This window comes from Gordionus sp. m RMFG-2023, chromosome 1 (genome assembly GCF_954871325.1).
Source record: "Gordionus sp. m RMFG-2023 chromosome 1, tfGorSpeb1-WG-v2, whole genome shotgun sequence".
Taxonomy (NCBI): domain Eukaryota; kingdom Metazoa; phylum Nematomorpha; class Gordioida; order Chordodea; family Parachordodidae; genus Gordionus; species Gordionus sp. m RMFG-2023.
Window position 1 is genome coordinate 18,200,203 of NC_088775.1, and position 16,347 is coordinate 18,216,549.

The following is a 16,347-nucleotide window of genomic DNA, read 5'->3' on the forward strand; positions in this document are numbered from 1 at the left end:
AGAACGGCAGACCAGTAATGGTAGAAACTTTGGAAAGTAATAACGATGATCGTTTGGATAGTGTGGAGAGATCTGTAATTATCCTCCAAGAATTGAAAGAACTAAAAGAAGTGATTAAGATTATGTATCAAGATATAAATAAGTTGGTTATAGTTAATAGTAGTATTAATAAAGGCCAAATATGTGGTCCGACAGGGTCAAATGGAAAAAATATTTCCGTTGAAAAAAATGGTTTTTCTGATCGTAAGAAGGACTTAGAGGATTTGAAATGTACCCGCTGTGGGTATAGGGGACACAAGGTAGAGACCTGTGTGGTCAAAGAACAAAATTTTCGTCTGTGTGGTCAAAGAACAAAATTTTTGTGAAGGTTTTCCGTTAAAGAAACTGGCATTCGAAAATTCTAATGTTAGAAAAATTTCTGGTACCAACACGAACAAATTTGAGGTTCTACGATCGAATTATGGTAAATCCCGTTTATGTTTTAAATGTAACAAACCGGGACATGTAGCCATAAACTGTATCAAAAATTAACTATATGATTGCAAATGTAATCATATAGTAGGTAGGAGATCGGGATGGAAAAATAATAATAAAGTAAATAACCATGCTGAAATGAGATATAATTCTCGTAAAAGCAGTGGTTATAACCGAAATTTTTTTATTCATGATGATAAAAATAATAAAGATTCTAATGATTTTAAATGGGAGAAATATCCTAGGGGTATTGTTAAATATTCCAATGAAAGGAATATTAATACTTTCAGATGGGAAAAATATCCCAGTTCTATTGCAAGAAAAAATATGAATATTGTTAAGGAACCACTAAATTCCGAGTTGAATTTATGTTCAAATGAGAATTCTCATGAAACTGATGTTTCAAATGAGATTAATATTGATCAGTCAATTAAAACATATGATATTTTAATGACTGAGAGATTAGTCGAACCTTGTCCTTGTCCAAGAATTACGGTAAGAGTTGATTCGAGGGACATCGACATGATGTTCGACACAAGGGCTAGCATTTCCATAATGTCTATAAGAAATTATTATAAGTATTGGCCTGGGGGTAAGCTCGAAAAAGAATCTATGTGTGTCAGACAATTTGATAGGTCTGAGATAGTAGTTTTGGGAAAAACTAAATTGGGCGTAATTCTCCATGATACCACATTTTTCCTAGATTTATGGGTAGTAAAGAAAGATGTGGAAACCATCATGGGGTGGGATTGGACTGTTCAGTTAGGTCCTTTCAGTAATTATTGGAATATTTTTGCCCTACATAATGGTTCGGCCCTAATTAAGACGAAAGACCAAAATATTGCTCATAACGCTCGAAAAAATATCCATGAAATAGAAGGGAAGGATTTAACCGTAAAACAAAATGATTTAACCCGTAATTCTGATAGGTATGTAAAGTCCACGGAATTAATGGTTGAAAACAACATTAGCATTGATGAAACCACAATGGTTGATATTGGTATTCATGAATTACATAAAATGAGTGAAAATATATCTCGTTTAATGAAGAAGTATGAAATAATTTTCGAAGACAAATTAGGTTGTCTTAATGATTATCAAGTAGATATAAAATTAAGGGAGGGATTTTCACCCATTTTTCTAGCGTGTCGACGAGTTCCTTTTGAATGGAAAAAGGAAATTGACGAAGAATTGGATCAGTGGGTTAGAGATGGCATTATTGTTCCAGTGGAATATAGTGTATGGGCAACCCCGTTGGTACCGGTTAAGAAATCAAATGGTAAATTGAGACTCTGTGCTGATTTCAGAGTAACCGTTAATCGATGGGTAGCAGAAGTTAAATATTCTTTACCTCGAATTGAGGAAATTTTGGCCCAGTTGAAGGGAGCGAAATATTTTTCAAAGGTTGATTTTTCATCAGCCTATTTACAATTACCTTTGAGGGAAGAGATTCGTAAATTATTGACGATCACGACTCCCAAAGGGTTGTTCGCTTTTTGTAGATTACCATTTGGGTTGAGTGTGTCAGCGCCTATTTTTCAGCGCACCATGGCGTCCGTTTTCCAAGGACTAGAGGGTGTATTTTATTACATGGATGATGTGCTAATTACAGGGATGGCGCCTGAGCAGCATAACCATCGTTTGGAGGAAGTTTTTAAAAGAATTCATGGTAAAGGTTTGAGAGCCAGCAAAGAGAAAAGCATATTGGGCGTAATGGAGGTCGAATATTTAGGCCATCAAATAAATGGGATTGAGGTGAAGCCATTGCAAAAAAATTTGAAAAATATATTAAATTTGAAGCAGCCCAATAATAAGGCTGAAGTGCAGTCCTTTTTGGGTATGGTAAATTACTATCATCGTTTTATAGAGGATTTTGCGAAGGTAGCTGCCCCGTTATATGAGTTATTAAAAAAAGGTGTTCATTTCGATTGGGAAGTAGAGCAACAAGAAGCATTTGAAGTTTTAAAAGGAAAAATTGGGGAAGAGCAAATTTTAGTCTGTTTCAACAATGATTTAGAAATTATTTTAGCTGTTGATGCCTCCAACAAAGGTGTTGGAGGAGCCTTATTACATGTAATTGATGGTGTGGAAAGACCCATCCTTTTTTTCCCCGAGTTTTTAGGGATGTCGAAACGAGATATTCGGTGATTGAAAAGGAGGCCTTGGCCGTGATTTTCGGTTTGACGAAATGTCGTGAATATTTAATTGGTAAAAAATTTGTAATTTTTACTGACCACAAGCCGTTAATCCACCTATTCCGAAAGGATAATAGGGAGTTAATGCTATCTCCCCGGTTACAACGTTGGTTATTATTAGTGGGCAGTTTTAACGTGGAAGTTAGATATCGTCGGGGCAAAGAGAATCATTTGCCTGATATTTTATCCAGGTTAGGTTCTAACTGTGCAGATTCTGAAATAAGTGATAATATAAGTTTGGATAAAGAGAAAGCCCTAGTGCGTTCTCTGTCTTATATTTTGAAAGGGGGTCCTACCAATTGGGAGGATTTGAAAACCAATACTGTGAATGACAAGGTTCTAGGTCAAGTAAAATTAAGTCTAACAGGAGATAAACCTTGGAAAAACAAATATGATGCATATAAAAAATACAGAAAGAATTATCAATTGTTGATGATTGTATTATGAGGGGAAACAAAGCCGTAATTCCTTATAAATTACTGCACGCCGGTCATCAAGGTCGAGACAAGATGAAATCTTGGGCTCGAGAATATGTATGGTGGCCTGGTATGGGCAAGGATATTGAACGAATTACCAGGAAATGCGTTCCTTGTAATGCCTGTGCCCCTATGCCCCGTAAAGAGGTAGGGTAATTTTGGCCTCCAATCTCTGCCCAATAATATAATGGCCGATATATCTAGCAATATATCTATAGCCGCCATTGGGAGAATGCCTAGTTGTTCCTTAATTAAAAGGACAATTCAAAGAAAAAGACGCCAAGTAAGAAGAGCGCCTGCCGTTCCCTTAAGCCTGATACTTGGTCATACCTATTGAATATCAATTATCCAATGATGATGAACAATTTTTGTTATATGATAGTGGTCATCATGATCACCGGCCTCATATTTTCAACCATAAAAAATTTAAAATTTTTATCAACATGTGATAAATGGTATGCAGATGGCACATTCAAGACATGTCCTCCTCTCTTCCAGCAAATATACACCATCCACGCCCAGCTATTTATGTCCTGATGACATCACGTCGCCAACAAGATTACCTTAATATTTTAAATCAAATAAAAAAGTTCCAAATTTTTTTAAATCCTAAATTCATCATGATCGACTTTGAATTAGCAGCCTTATCTGCTTTTAAACAGTCGTTTCCACTGACTGCGATCCGCGGGTGCCTGTTTCATATGTCGCAATGCATATGGCGCACTGTTCAAAAAAATCATTGCAATGCATATAAAACGCAAACAAATTTTGCTATGTACATAAAAATGTTAATGTCACTGGCATATGTACCAGTGGAGGATGTAATTCATGGATTCGAGGAATTATGTGCCTCTGAATTCTATCAAGAAAATAGGGATATTCTCGCCCCCTTGATAGAATACTTTGAAGAGACGTGGATTGGAAAAATGATAGATATGGAGAAGAGGTCGCCAATATTTAGCATTTCTCTATGGAATTGCTACGAATCATCACTAGCTGGTGAACCGAATACCAATAATTCAGTAGAAGGCTGGCATCGAAGTTTTTCGTCTCATATAAGTTCCCATCATCCATCGATCTGGAAATTTATAAAGAGTTAGTAATTATATTATATTAAAAATTTTAAAAACTTTTCCATTTTTAGCTCTCAAAGAAGAAGATAGCCTACTCTTTAGGATTAATGGCCCCGCTGTCAAAGAAAGAATATCGCGAAAGATCCAAAAGTATTTTTCTAATTGTTGAAGATTTTTATTCAAGAACTATGCTGGATTATTTAAGGGCTTTATCTAACAATACAAATTTAAATGTTTAATTTAATCATATAATTGTATTTTTTATATTGGTATAATATTTATACTATGTTTATTTGGATTTATTATGAATAAATATTTATTTAATATTTCGAATGTATAATGCTATGCTCTTATTTAGTAGATTAACTAGATTTATCTTATAAAAACTTCAATCTTAACCAATGAATATAAATATATTATAATATTGGGAACGTAAATTTAATTGATCCAGATTGTAATAATTTTCTTACAATAAAAACTGCCCAATAATGAGCTTATATAAGGTAATTTTAATATTTCATATAATTTTTTTCCCAGTATGACTATGCAGAGCACACAAATTTACAAAAAAAATTTAAACATTTTTTATAAAAAAATCATATTTAAAAAAATTTTATAAAATAATTCTCTATAAAATACATTCTCTATAAAATCATTTTCTGTAAAATCATTCTCTATAAAAACTTTCTCTATAAAATCATTCTCTGTAAACGACATTCTCTATAATTATTTTCTCTATAAAAATTTTTCTGTAAAATACATTCTCTATAAAATAATTCTCTATAAACGACATTCTCTATAATGGTTTTAAAGTTTCTCAATAATTGTTTTTCTGTAATGACGCAATACCGCCGATGCCCTATATAGGCATGGATGATTTTTTGTAGGCGGCAGATTCGTAAATGCATGTTTGAATTTTTAAAATATGATACATCATATTTTTGTTTGGTATTCTAATATTCTATTTATTGTATCATTAATTCAATTAAATGTGATGTTACCAATAACTGTTTATTTATTATATTTAGCCCAACTCATTCATGCTGTAATCATTTTTTTAATGTAAGCTGAAATAAATATGTTTTTTTATATGTCGCATAAATTTGTTATTATTTATTTTTTTATAAGTGGAGACGGGATTGTCAGATTTCATGATTTGGAACTAATTATCATTCTTTTATTTTCCAAGTCTCACACATCATGTTAACATTTGAAGTAATACAAAGATACTAATAATATTATAAAGGAGAATAGTTGTGTAATAAATAGCTCAATTTTTAACTATTTAAAACTAATTCTTAGTTGGTGGTAAAAGTATATCTACTTTTTGCAGAAAAATTATTTCAGTTTGGTGTTTTTCTTGATAACTTCTCGTTCAACTTTTGAAGATAGCAGATATATATTAACAAGCGTCTCCCCTCACCGGATTTTCTTCGGTATCTGTCTTTAGATTAAGCCAAATTAGGCGATTTTTAGTAATTACCTAATTAAAAAATATTAACTGAGAGGTTATAAAAACTAAATTTGGAGGGCTTAATAGATGTATATGTTTATATAAAAAATATAGGGTTGACGCTGGTCGGAATTAGAGGTTGGCGCAGATAATGAAGATCTCCGTGATCGATCGGGTCGCGACGTTAGTGTGAATAAAAAACTTCGAATGTGAGCCTCATAAAATTTTCCAAAAAATCACCGAGGGTGATTAGAATTTTGCGTGGATCAGAGAAAGTTTAAAAAACGTAAGAAAGAATCTTTAAAAACCGGACCACTTTCCTTGCACATTTTATAATAAAATGTTATCCTAAGAAATTATATTAGGAGACTACAAAACGCGATTTTTTTTATAAATTCAAATATTTTCACAAATTTATCAAAAAAATTGAATAAACTATTAGAATTTTTTTAAAATGCCTAATATTTATTTATTTTATAGAAAAGGCTTATTGCATTATTTTTATTAAAGTTTTCGAAGATAAAATTTCATCACCCCAACAATTCGGTTTTCAGTGAAAGATTGATTATTTTCTATAGCCAATAATCGTTTACTATAGGAAAGATGAACGCAACAAAATAAGAAAAAATATTGGCATTTTCCATTTTTTAAATAAAGATTTTGATTTATAAATGTGACTAGATTAGTGAATTCTGATTTATAGTGCGCACAAATTGAGCGTTTACGTTTTGTCGTAATTTTTTATTCAAAAAAAGTAACACATCTCTTGCTTAAAATGAGGTAACCTTTTTATTAATGTCGTTGATTCAAAATTTTATCTAAATTCTAAAAAAGGATTCGTCTTTGAAAATTATAATATCGCCTGCCTTCTTATCTCTTTAATTTCCAAATATTCTATTTTAAGATATAAGTAAGTTATTTTTTTACTAGGGATGTACCGATATTTTTTATAGGATCGGATCGGGCCGATATTTCGCCCATTTTTAAATATCGGTTATCGGCCAATACTAAAAAAATTCCGATCCGATCCGATAAAAAATGGCGTTTTTGAAAAAACCCATTTATTTTTATAAAAAATAGCTTTTTTTTATAAAACCCATTTATTTTTATAAAAAAATCGAAATCCATTTTTATGTTTATTTTTATAAAAAAATTGAAATCCATTTTTATGTTAATTTTTTTAATAATTAATTAAACATTTTGCCATATTGTATTTTTTTTTCTCATTCTGTTTATAAGTGTGCGATAATTTATAAAATAATCTTTTCTTTTATTTAATATTATTTGGAATATGTTTATAAATAAAATTTTTTTATACATTTCATTAAAATAATCGGTTAGGGTACCTTTTCAGGGGCAATTATTTTTGTTATTTTTTAATGTTATTTTTTTATGCGATTTTTTGTTATTTTTTTATGCGATTTTTTTTATGTAATTTTTTTATGAAAACTATTGTTTTTATGTTATTTTTTTATGATTGGTTCATTTTCTTATTGGTTAATTTTTTATTTAAGATATTTTTAAATTAATATATCTTTTTTTATTTAAGATATTTTAAAATAATTTTTTCTAAAATTTAAAATCGTACAATTATTTAAAGGAAGTGATGGGGGCAAATAAGGGGGAAGGCTAGGGGTAAGGGGTAAAATTATTAGATTATGTACAATGCGGGTAGGTTTGGGGTCAAATTTTTGATAGATGAAACTTCGCTATTTAAAATTTATTTGGTTGATTCTTTCTATACAAACTTAATATGATTTCTTCTAAACAAACTTAATACGATTCCTTCTATACAAACTTAATATGATTCCCTCTATACAAACTTAATATGATTCCTTCTATACAAACTTAATATGATTTGTTCTATCTTAATATGATTTCTTCTATACAAACTTAATATGAATAATTTTTTCTAAAATTTGTATAAAGAATTTAATTTTTTTTAGTGATAACACTATAATTAAAGGAAGATTCCAAAAATAAATAAAATTTAAGCATAACAATCGAAATAATTTATTCATTAAATTGAAATATACTATTAAAATTTATACAATCATTAATAAAATGAATAAAAACATCAAAACGATTTAATAATCTATATTTTCGAAAATATCTATATTCAAGAAGATATTCATGAATATTATCCCGATCCCCATGTCTTTTATAATTTGCCTTTAGATCCCGCCACAGCCTCTCGACTTTTTGAGTGTGGATCGATCTGTCATTTAGATCAACAAAATTTTGCGAATGGTTGATCCGATAGTGGAAATAGTTTGAACTTTCTAGCCGATTATATCTAAGATAAATATATTTACATTTATCACCACTTTTGCTTTATTGAAAAAATAAATTCACATACCCTAACCACGAGTCAGTCATTATCGTGGAATCTTGCATAACATTATCTTTAACCACACGATAGGTGGTATCTTGATCTCTTGTTGTGGTGGCACTTAAAAATATCTCATTTGTTTCCCGACATATACCACCAATAATCCATATAGCCTCGGAAGTCAAATGCCGACCACGGTTATATTTACGCTTCCATACATGAGTTTCATCAATTTCAATAACGTGGCCAGGCCCCCCGATCTTTGAATGATTCGAGGCTATATGGAATCCACATACCTTTCGAAATTTTTTAAACCTATATAAGTGAAGTAAAAAACCATATTATACTTTAGATTACCATCTTGAAATTGCCTTCTTATCATAATCTAACTCTTTCGAAGCAGTTAAAATTTTATAACGGCCTAAAAATAATTCTGTTTAATATTTTTTAAAGAATTGGTACTTATGTACAAGTACACTAGTCTTAAAAATCTCCCAACATCATGAATTCCTTCAAAAATGGAATCTAAAAATTCGTCATTTATGAATATTCATTTTAAAAAAAATGGAAGGAATTATATAATATATATTGGAACTAAAAAAAAGGGAACCAAAAAAAGATTTATACCAAAAAAAAAATTAAAAATGGAAAGTTTCGTCTACCAAAAATCTTACCCCTAGCCTTCCCCCTTATTTGCCCCCATCACTTCCTTTAAATAATTGTACGAATTTTAAATTTTAGGAAAAATTATTTTAAAATATCTTAAATAAAAAATTAACCAATAAGAAAATGAACCAATCATAAAAAAATAACATAAAAACAATAGCTTTCATAAAAAAATTACATAAAAAAAAATCGCATAAAAAAATAACAAAAAATCGCATAAAAAAATAACAAAAAATAACATAAAAAAATAATTGCCCCTGAAAAGGTACCCTAACCAAATAATCTATTGTTTTATTTTGCATATTACATAAATTTCCGGTATTAAAATTAGTAAAATAATGGCTTCTTGTTCGCTTATATGGGATTATTTTAAATTGGATTCGCCATGTTCTAATTTTGCTAAATGTAAAGTTGACTCTTGTACCGATAAAATTTCCAGAGGTAGTAAATGTCAAAAGTCTTACAACACCACAAACTTGAGGAAGCATCTCGAGAATAATCATAAAGATGCATTTGAACTTCTATTAACTAAAGAAAATAGAAAAAAAATGGAAAAAGATCAAATTAAAATAAAATCTAAATTTAACCAAAAAACTTTGCCAGGTCTGTTAAATAAGCAGACAATATGGGACATTGATGACCCAAGATCCAAAGCGATATCGATGCATAAAAACCATATGATAGCCGTAGATAATCAGCCGTTTTCTATTGTAGAGGATATTGGCTTTAATCGACTAATGAATCATCTATGTGGAAACTACAAAATTCCATCTAGAAAATATTTTTCGGAAAAATTAACCAACGAAATATATAAAGATATTTAATAAGATTAAATGTCAATTAGATAGGGAAAAAATTCCCTTTAGTTTTACAAGTGATATATGGTCTAGATGTTCTGGGTCGTATTCACATATTAGCTTGACTTGTCATCTGATTAATGAAAATTTTGAACCAATTGCAAGATTACTTCATGTTGCAACTTTCAATGATTCACACACTGGACAAAATATTGCCGATATTATGAACAAAATGTTGACCAGTTGGAATATCAGTAAATGTAAAATTCATGCTATTGTAGGTGATAATGCGCCAAATATAAAATCTGCTTGCAATTTAGGTAATTAAATTATATATATATTAACAAACCTTATTTAGGGAATTATTCATCCGTTTCATATTTTCCCACTCCCTACAATTAGTAGTAAAAGAAGGAGTTTTTACACAGAGAGCTATTATTGATATGTTATCTCGAGCAAGAAAGGTTACTGGTCATTTTAATCATTCATCTATTGCTAACAATAGACTCAAAATTTTCCAAAAGCAATTATTTACCCACCCACAAACTTATTTAAGATGTTGACACAAGGTGAGATTCGACCTTTTATATGCTAGAAAGACTCCTGGAGCAAAAAAAAGCCTTACTTATTTATTGTAATGATTTTACCCTCGATATGTTAACTCCAAATGAGTGGTGTTTAGAAAAAAAAGGTAAATCTGGCTCTATTACCAATTCAACGCATCACTAAAGAAATTAGTGGAGAAAAAGCATCTATTAGCATAGTAATTCCATTTGTAAAATTACTTAAAAAGGAGCTTACTAGTCATGGTGAGTATGATAAAGGTGTTTAAACTATGAAGGATGCTATGTATAAAGATCTTACCAAACGTTTTTCCTCTATTTATAATGATAAAATATACTTTATAGCAACAATTTTGGATCCACGATTTAAAACCCAATTCAATCTATATCTAACTTTTATAGACAAAAACTACTTCTAGTATGCTTTGACAGTAATCCTGGTAAGATAATTAATTCATCCAGCCTAGGTAAAGAATTAAATCATTTTAATAAATATTTCATTTAAATTTTATAATTTAAACAATTTAGAAAAGGATAATCAAAATATGGAGATAAAAGAAATTCCATCAACATCAGCAATGGATTCAACTGGCATATTTAGTTTGTGGGGATCTTATGCTGATGTGGTTAAAGATAACGAGAAATCTAATAACATTATCGGTGTAAATTGTCCTTATTCCCTTGAGATTGAAAACTATCTCAATGAACCAGTTTTTAAAGCACTAAATGATAATACCCCTGCGGATCCATTGAAATATTGGGCTGTGAATTGCCAAAAATATCCAACCCTATCTAAACTTGCTTGTCAATATCTAGCAACACCTGCCACAAGTATCTCATCTAAGTCTGTTTTTAGTGAAGCTGGTGATATTGACAGTCCCCATCGCCACAGACTGACCTCAGATAAATTAGAAATTTTGGTATTTCAAAAAAGAAATCTTAGATATATTAATATCATAATATATGTGTTTATTACTTATTTTATTTTGTAAATAGATTAATGTTATTACTTTTTATGTAAATATGTGATTTATCAATAAAAATATTTTATATACTTATTGAATTGAATATAAGCTTAAGCTATAATAACTGACCATTTTAATATATTTAAATGACATATGTTATGGCATAGTTAAATTGATGTTATACTAATAAAAAGTTATTAAAAATTAAAACCATTGGTATCTTTATAGAATACAAAATTAGATATGATATCGGATCGGTTATCGGCCAAAATCAATTTAATATTGGGAATATCGGATCGGATCGGCCTCCAAAAAGTGGTATCGGTACACCCCTATTTTTTACATTTTCTATATTATTGCAAAATGAAGAATGAAAAAGCAAACCTGTTTTTGCGTTTCTTTAAATGGTTGCTAAAGCCAAACGGTAACTTTACCAATTTGCACGAGGCTATTTACGCAGCGTTTGAAATGCTCAATTTGTGCACACTATGAGACGATTTTATTTCATGTAAAGTTTGGAAATAAAGAAAGCAAAATTTTATTATTTAAAAAATAAACCGTGAATTTTTAGGGTGTGATAAAAAAAAGTTTCGTGAATGGCGGATCGGGCTTAAAAACACAATACAGACGAAAATGGGCGTTGTAGAGTAAGCGTGAGTGGACGGGCCGTGAATAAAAAATTAGGCCCGTGCTCATATCTTCTAGGAATTGAGCTAAGATTATGAAAATTTTTAAAAATTTTAAGTTAAACGCAAATGAATTATTTTCTTCGAGCATATATGAAAATTAATCAAAATATTTTATCATCTCCCTTAATATGATGCCTACATATTGCGATATCATTCATTATTTAATTTTGAAAACATAATATTATGATTTTGTTTATGAATATGATAATTTTGGCTTTTATGTACATATACATTTTCTTCCTCTCTTGTTATTTAATAGATTAAAAATATTTTAAATGTTTAAAATTACGATTTTAATTTTTTTTTATAAATTAGTTGTATTCATAATTAAAATAGAAAAATGAAAACAAAATGCCCTTGTGAATAATTCTAAACCAAAAATTTGGTAATGCAAAAAATAAAAAATTTTAAATGCATTTTGTTTAACCAAAGATATATTCTAGTAATGGTTTTACTCATGCATTGGTGTAGATCACTATTTTTTTTAAACTATAAGTCAATTTGGTTCTATCTACCTTTTACAATGTCTGAAACTATTGTAACGATATATTGAATAGATAGCATAAATCTTTTATCATAAAAAACCAGAACCTAATCGAACGTACCAAAAAATTCCTGAATACTTTAAAAAAAGTCGTCAGCAAGAATTGAGATAAGGACCTGAAAAATTAGTTCAGACATGAACCTACAAATATTTTTTTAAAAATCGAGTGGAGTTCAGATGCAAAAAAAATAAATATCCACTTCTTTTATAATAGCATGACTATTTAAAATTTTTTGGAATAAAGACAAACCAATTAGCGCAAAATGCTTATAACTATTCAATTAAGGGAGAGTCTAAAATCGAAATTACGGTCGGACTAAAAAATTTTGGAATGGAACGAAAAAAATTGTTAAATTTGCAGGGATTCTATTAACAATACTTTATATTCAAATATTATGACATTATAAAAAAAGGCGAAAATATTCAAGAAAAAAAATAAATTTCCACAGGGAAGAAAGTGATTTTTCAAATTTTCACAAAAAATGTAGTCCAAAATTAGGCGTGAAATCGTTGGAATCACAGCCAAACCTGATACTAATATTATTTATTTAAATTGTTTGTTTTTTCTTTTGTAAACGATTGATGGCTATGGAGGAAAATCCACTGAAGCTTAGCCGGGCTGAGAAAATATACCTGGCTAATTACCTTTAAAGAAATTGATATTAAATTTGACATTTAGAAAACATTAGTAAAAATAAAGAAATGAAAATTTTTAATTTTTTTTGTTAAACAGTGAATTATTTCTAAAAAAATTAGGTTTCCCCCAAAGCCAAAAAATGCAGATGCCGGATTATATTTTCCAAAAATATTATTGTTAATATTAATTTATATTTGTTAATATTTATTCTTATCTCATATATACATATATATATATTTTTTTTATTTATCACATTCATCTACTAAGTTATTTTATCAATCAATTTCGATTTCAAGTTTTCCTTGGCGTAATTTACCTATTATTTTCAAATTTTAGTGGCGTAATATTTATCTAAATTTCTATTAAAATAATAATTATCTCTGAAACTCCTTGTCCAACAGGGAGAAAAAAATTGCAAGCTTGTCCAACGAGATCGAGTCTCCGCCACAGTAACAGCTATTTTGGAGTTAGAAGAGCTGATTATTAATGCTATTACTGAAATATCACAATGGCTTGAAAGAAATATTTCCTCAGAAGCAAGAAAATTATTGGATTCAATACTTATTCCAAATTTTTTTTCTCATTAGAATGTATTATTTAATTATACAACTATTTTATGTAATACTTTTAAAAACATAACATTGACTTGATTAAGAAGATGAGAATAGCGGAGAGCATTTTATTAGAACTCAAGGAAATAGAGCTAGTGTTGTTGAAGAATTTCATATTTTATATGTTATTGTTGAGTCAAAAGCAGAGCTATACGTGTTAAATATTTGTCCCCCTCGACTTGCAGCAAGCAAGCTCATCATCAAAACATTAATATAGGATCAGTAGAAGAGTATTATAAAACAAATGTCCCCTCTCCCAACCTTTTTCATATGGTGATAGAAAAAAAATATAAATATTTGTTATATTTTTATCATGAAGATGTTAAAATATCTTATGATGCCTTATTAGCTGAATAACTATGATTAAAAGATTAACTATGGTTGATACAGTCCCAAAAAATGCTATGGATGCTTTTTATTTCAAACACATTTTAGATTATACTCCCAATTATTAAAATGGTTATATATATATTAGCAGCTCTTTAGTAAACTAATGAGAGAACATTCACTTTTTTAAGAAGAATAACAGAGCCTTGCAGAGGTACCATTTGCAGGACCAGGCCCAGATTTTATTTTAAAATTTTTTCCGGCCCGGGTTTTTTTAAAAAAAATTTTCAGGCCCGGCCAGGCTGGCTTAGCCCGTATTTTTTAAAATAAATTATATTTATTTTTGATACTTATAGCTAATAATGGCGATTTCAAATATTTGGTTTTAAAATATACAACTCGGCTTGGATATTTTTTCTTAAAAAATTTTCAGGCCCAGCCCGGGTGTTTTTATAAAAAAAAATTACGAGCCCGGCCCGGGTATATTTAAAAAAATTAAAATTCGGGGGCCGGGCCTGCAAGTCTGTGAAAAACATACCTATGAAATACAACATCTGAAAGTAGATTGAATGATTTGGATCTTTTGAATATTCATAGACATTTAACGCCAAGCAAGGATTATTAATTGAAAAATTAGCTCAAAACATACAAAATACAATTATTCCTAAGAAACTTTTTGTGTATTAATTTATATTTACAACATTTAAATTTTTTATACTTTATATATTTTAAAAGCTCAAAAAATTCAAATTTCAATTTTGGGTCATTTAGGTGATTCATATCGTGGGTTATATTCACTTTATATTTTATGATTCACATTTAAATGCCGGTTTATATATATAATTTTTTTAATTCACATTAGTTTAAAATTGTGTATTAGAAAAGTTATTAATCCTAATAAATTTATGCTTAGTATTTTTAATTAAAAATATTATTTCTTAAAAAAATTAATTATCCCCCCCTAGACCAAATTCCTGCGTACGCGCCTGGGTACATCCCTAATTATAAGATTATTAATTCATTATAAAATAATTTAAAAAATTAATACTATTTGTGATTATAAAAGTCAAAGAGAAACATATTAAAATAAAATTTTCAGTGATTCATGCAAAATTTTTATTCATTCCCAATCTTGCCAGGTGATTTTTTGAAAAAGATTACCAGATGTAGGCTTGTGAGACAAATCTAAACCCAGATTAGCAAACTGAAGTTTTTATATCTTTTCTGAACCCAAACCAAACCAGAATCCTGTTTATAAAATTTTTGCAAACCTAAACCAAACTCTGTTTGTTTTTTTTAACAAAGTTCAGTTAATTTTAAATACCTATAAATATTTTAAATTATAAATGGATATTATCTTGTTGAACATATATTCATTTTAACATTCTAAGATGACAGAACACTTTTTGGAAAATATTGTGTTAAGATTAAATAAAAAAAATTAAATTCATTTTAAACTTTTTTTAACTATACTGCAAAATGTAAAAAATTATTACTAAATATACTGTTAAGCAAAAACAAAAAATCTCTTGGCTATTATTTATATTTAATTATATTGCCATTTGTTGATTTTAATTTTTGGCTTCAGATAGAACTTCCAAACCAATATCTGTTTTTGTCTTGACTAAAACTGGTCTAAAATTTTAAGAGGTTCACAAGCGGTCATATTTAATTAGAGTCAAATTATTCTTACTGAGGGCATGTGTCCATCTCACCTTCTTAATTATGAATGAGATATTGTTAAATAAAAAATTTATACATTACGAAAAATTAAATTTATTTAAATCATGATTAAATTAAGTTAATAATCAAGTAGCAGTCTTAAAATATATTAGTGTCATGAAATGAATTTAAATAGCTCAAATCACACTAAAAATAACAAAGTTTTTTAAATAATTTTAAGTAAAGAATTGTTCATAATAAAGGGAATTTATTCATAAAGATTATTTTATTGGTTTTAAATGTCTAATGAATGAGACTGATATAATAATTATGAAAATATAATAATAAAAATATAACCTTTTGGTGTAGAAATTAGTGGAGAATTTGATTTGAATAAATGAAAATACATAAATGGGTATATGACACGTTTTCTAATATCGTCAACAAGCCCTTTCAACCCACCTATATCAGACCATGATGTGTTTTGTTCCTTGAATGATATTGATGAAGCAATTTCATACTCATATGAATCAAGCTATCGATAAAAATAATTGAGATTAAAACATATAATATAACAAATTTACATTTTGCAATTCTTTAGCCGATAATATGTTTTCTAACTTTTTCTTCCCCTAAAACAACTGCTATTGGATGAATATAATAGATTTTTAAACCTTTATAGAGTTTTTATTGCTTTTTTGTTCAAATCTATTTGATATATAATACACTACAATAGGTACAACTATAGCTGATAACAAACTAACGCCTATTTTTATGAAGACTTGATCAGACATCATAATCCAAATTTTAGAAATTTGGAGTTGCGATTGAAGGGAATAGCTTCTTTTTATTAATATCGAATATGATATATTATTTTGACGTT

The 16,347-nt window shown here is 28.8% G+C and overlaps 1 protein-coding gene and 1 long non-coding RNA gene across 3 annotated transcripts in view; both read right to left on the reverse strand.

Annotated features, from left to right (window-relative positions):
* LOC135931638 (uncharacterized) overlaps positions 1-16,306 on the reverse strand; it is a 35,045-nt gene extending 18,739 nt beyond the window's left edge. For both annotated transcript variants that reach the window (XM_065468880.1, XM_065468879.1), the window contains exons 1-3: positions 16,139-16,306; positions 16,049-16,096; positions 15,822-15,999 (exon numbers count right to left, since the gene is read on the reverse strand). In XM_065468880.1, coding sequence (XP_065324952.1) covers positions 15,822-15,999; positions 16,049-16,096; positions 16,139-16,261 — 349 coding nt within the window. In that variant the 5' untranslated portion in view covers positions 16,262-16,306. The remainder of the gene's footprint in view (positions 1-15,821; positions 16,000-16,048; positions 16,097-16,138) is intronic.
* Positions 7,822-8,898, reverse strand: LOC135922068 (uncharacterized). Its single transcript, XR_010570717.1, has 3 exons — positions 8,361-8,898; positions 8,031-8,318; positions 7,822-7,967 (listed from the first exon to the last, which is right to left on the reverse strand). It is a non-coding gene; the product is annotated as an uncharacterized LOC135922068 (long non-coding RNA).
* Positions 16,307-16,347: the final 41 nt, after the last annotated feature.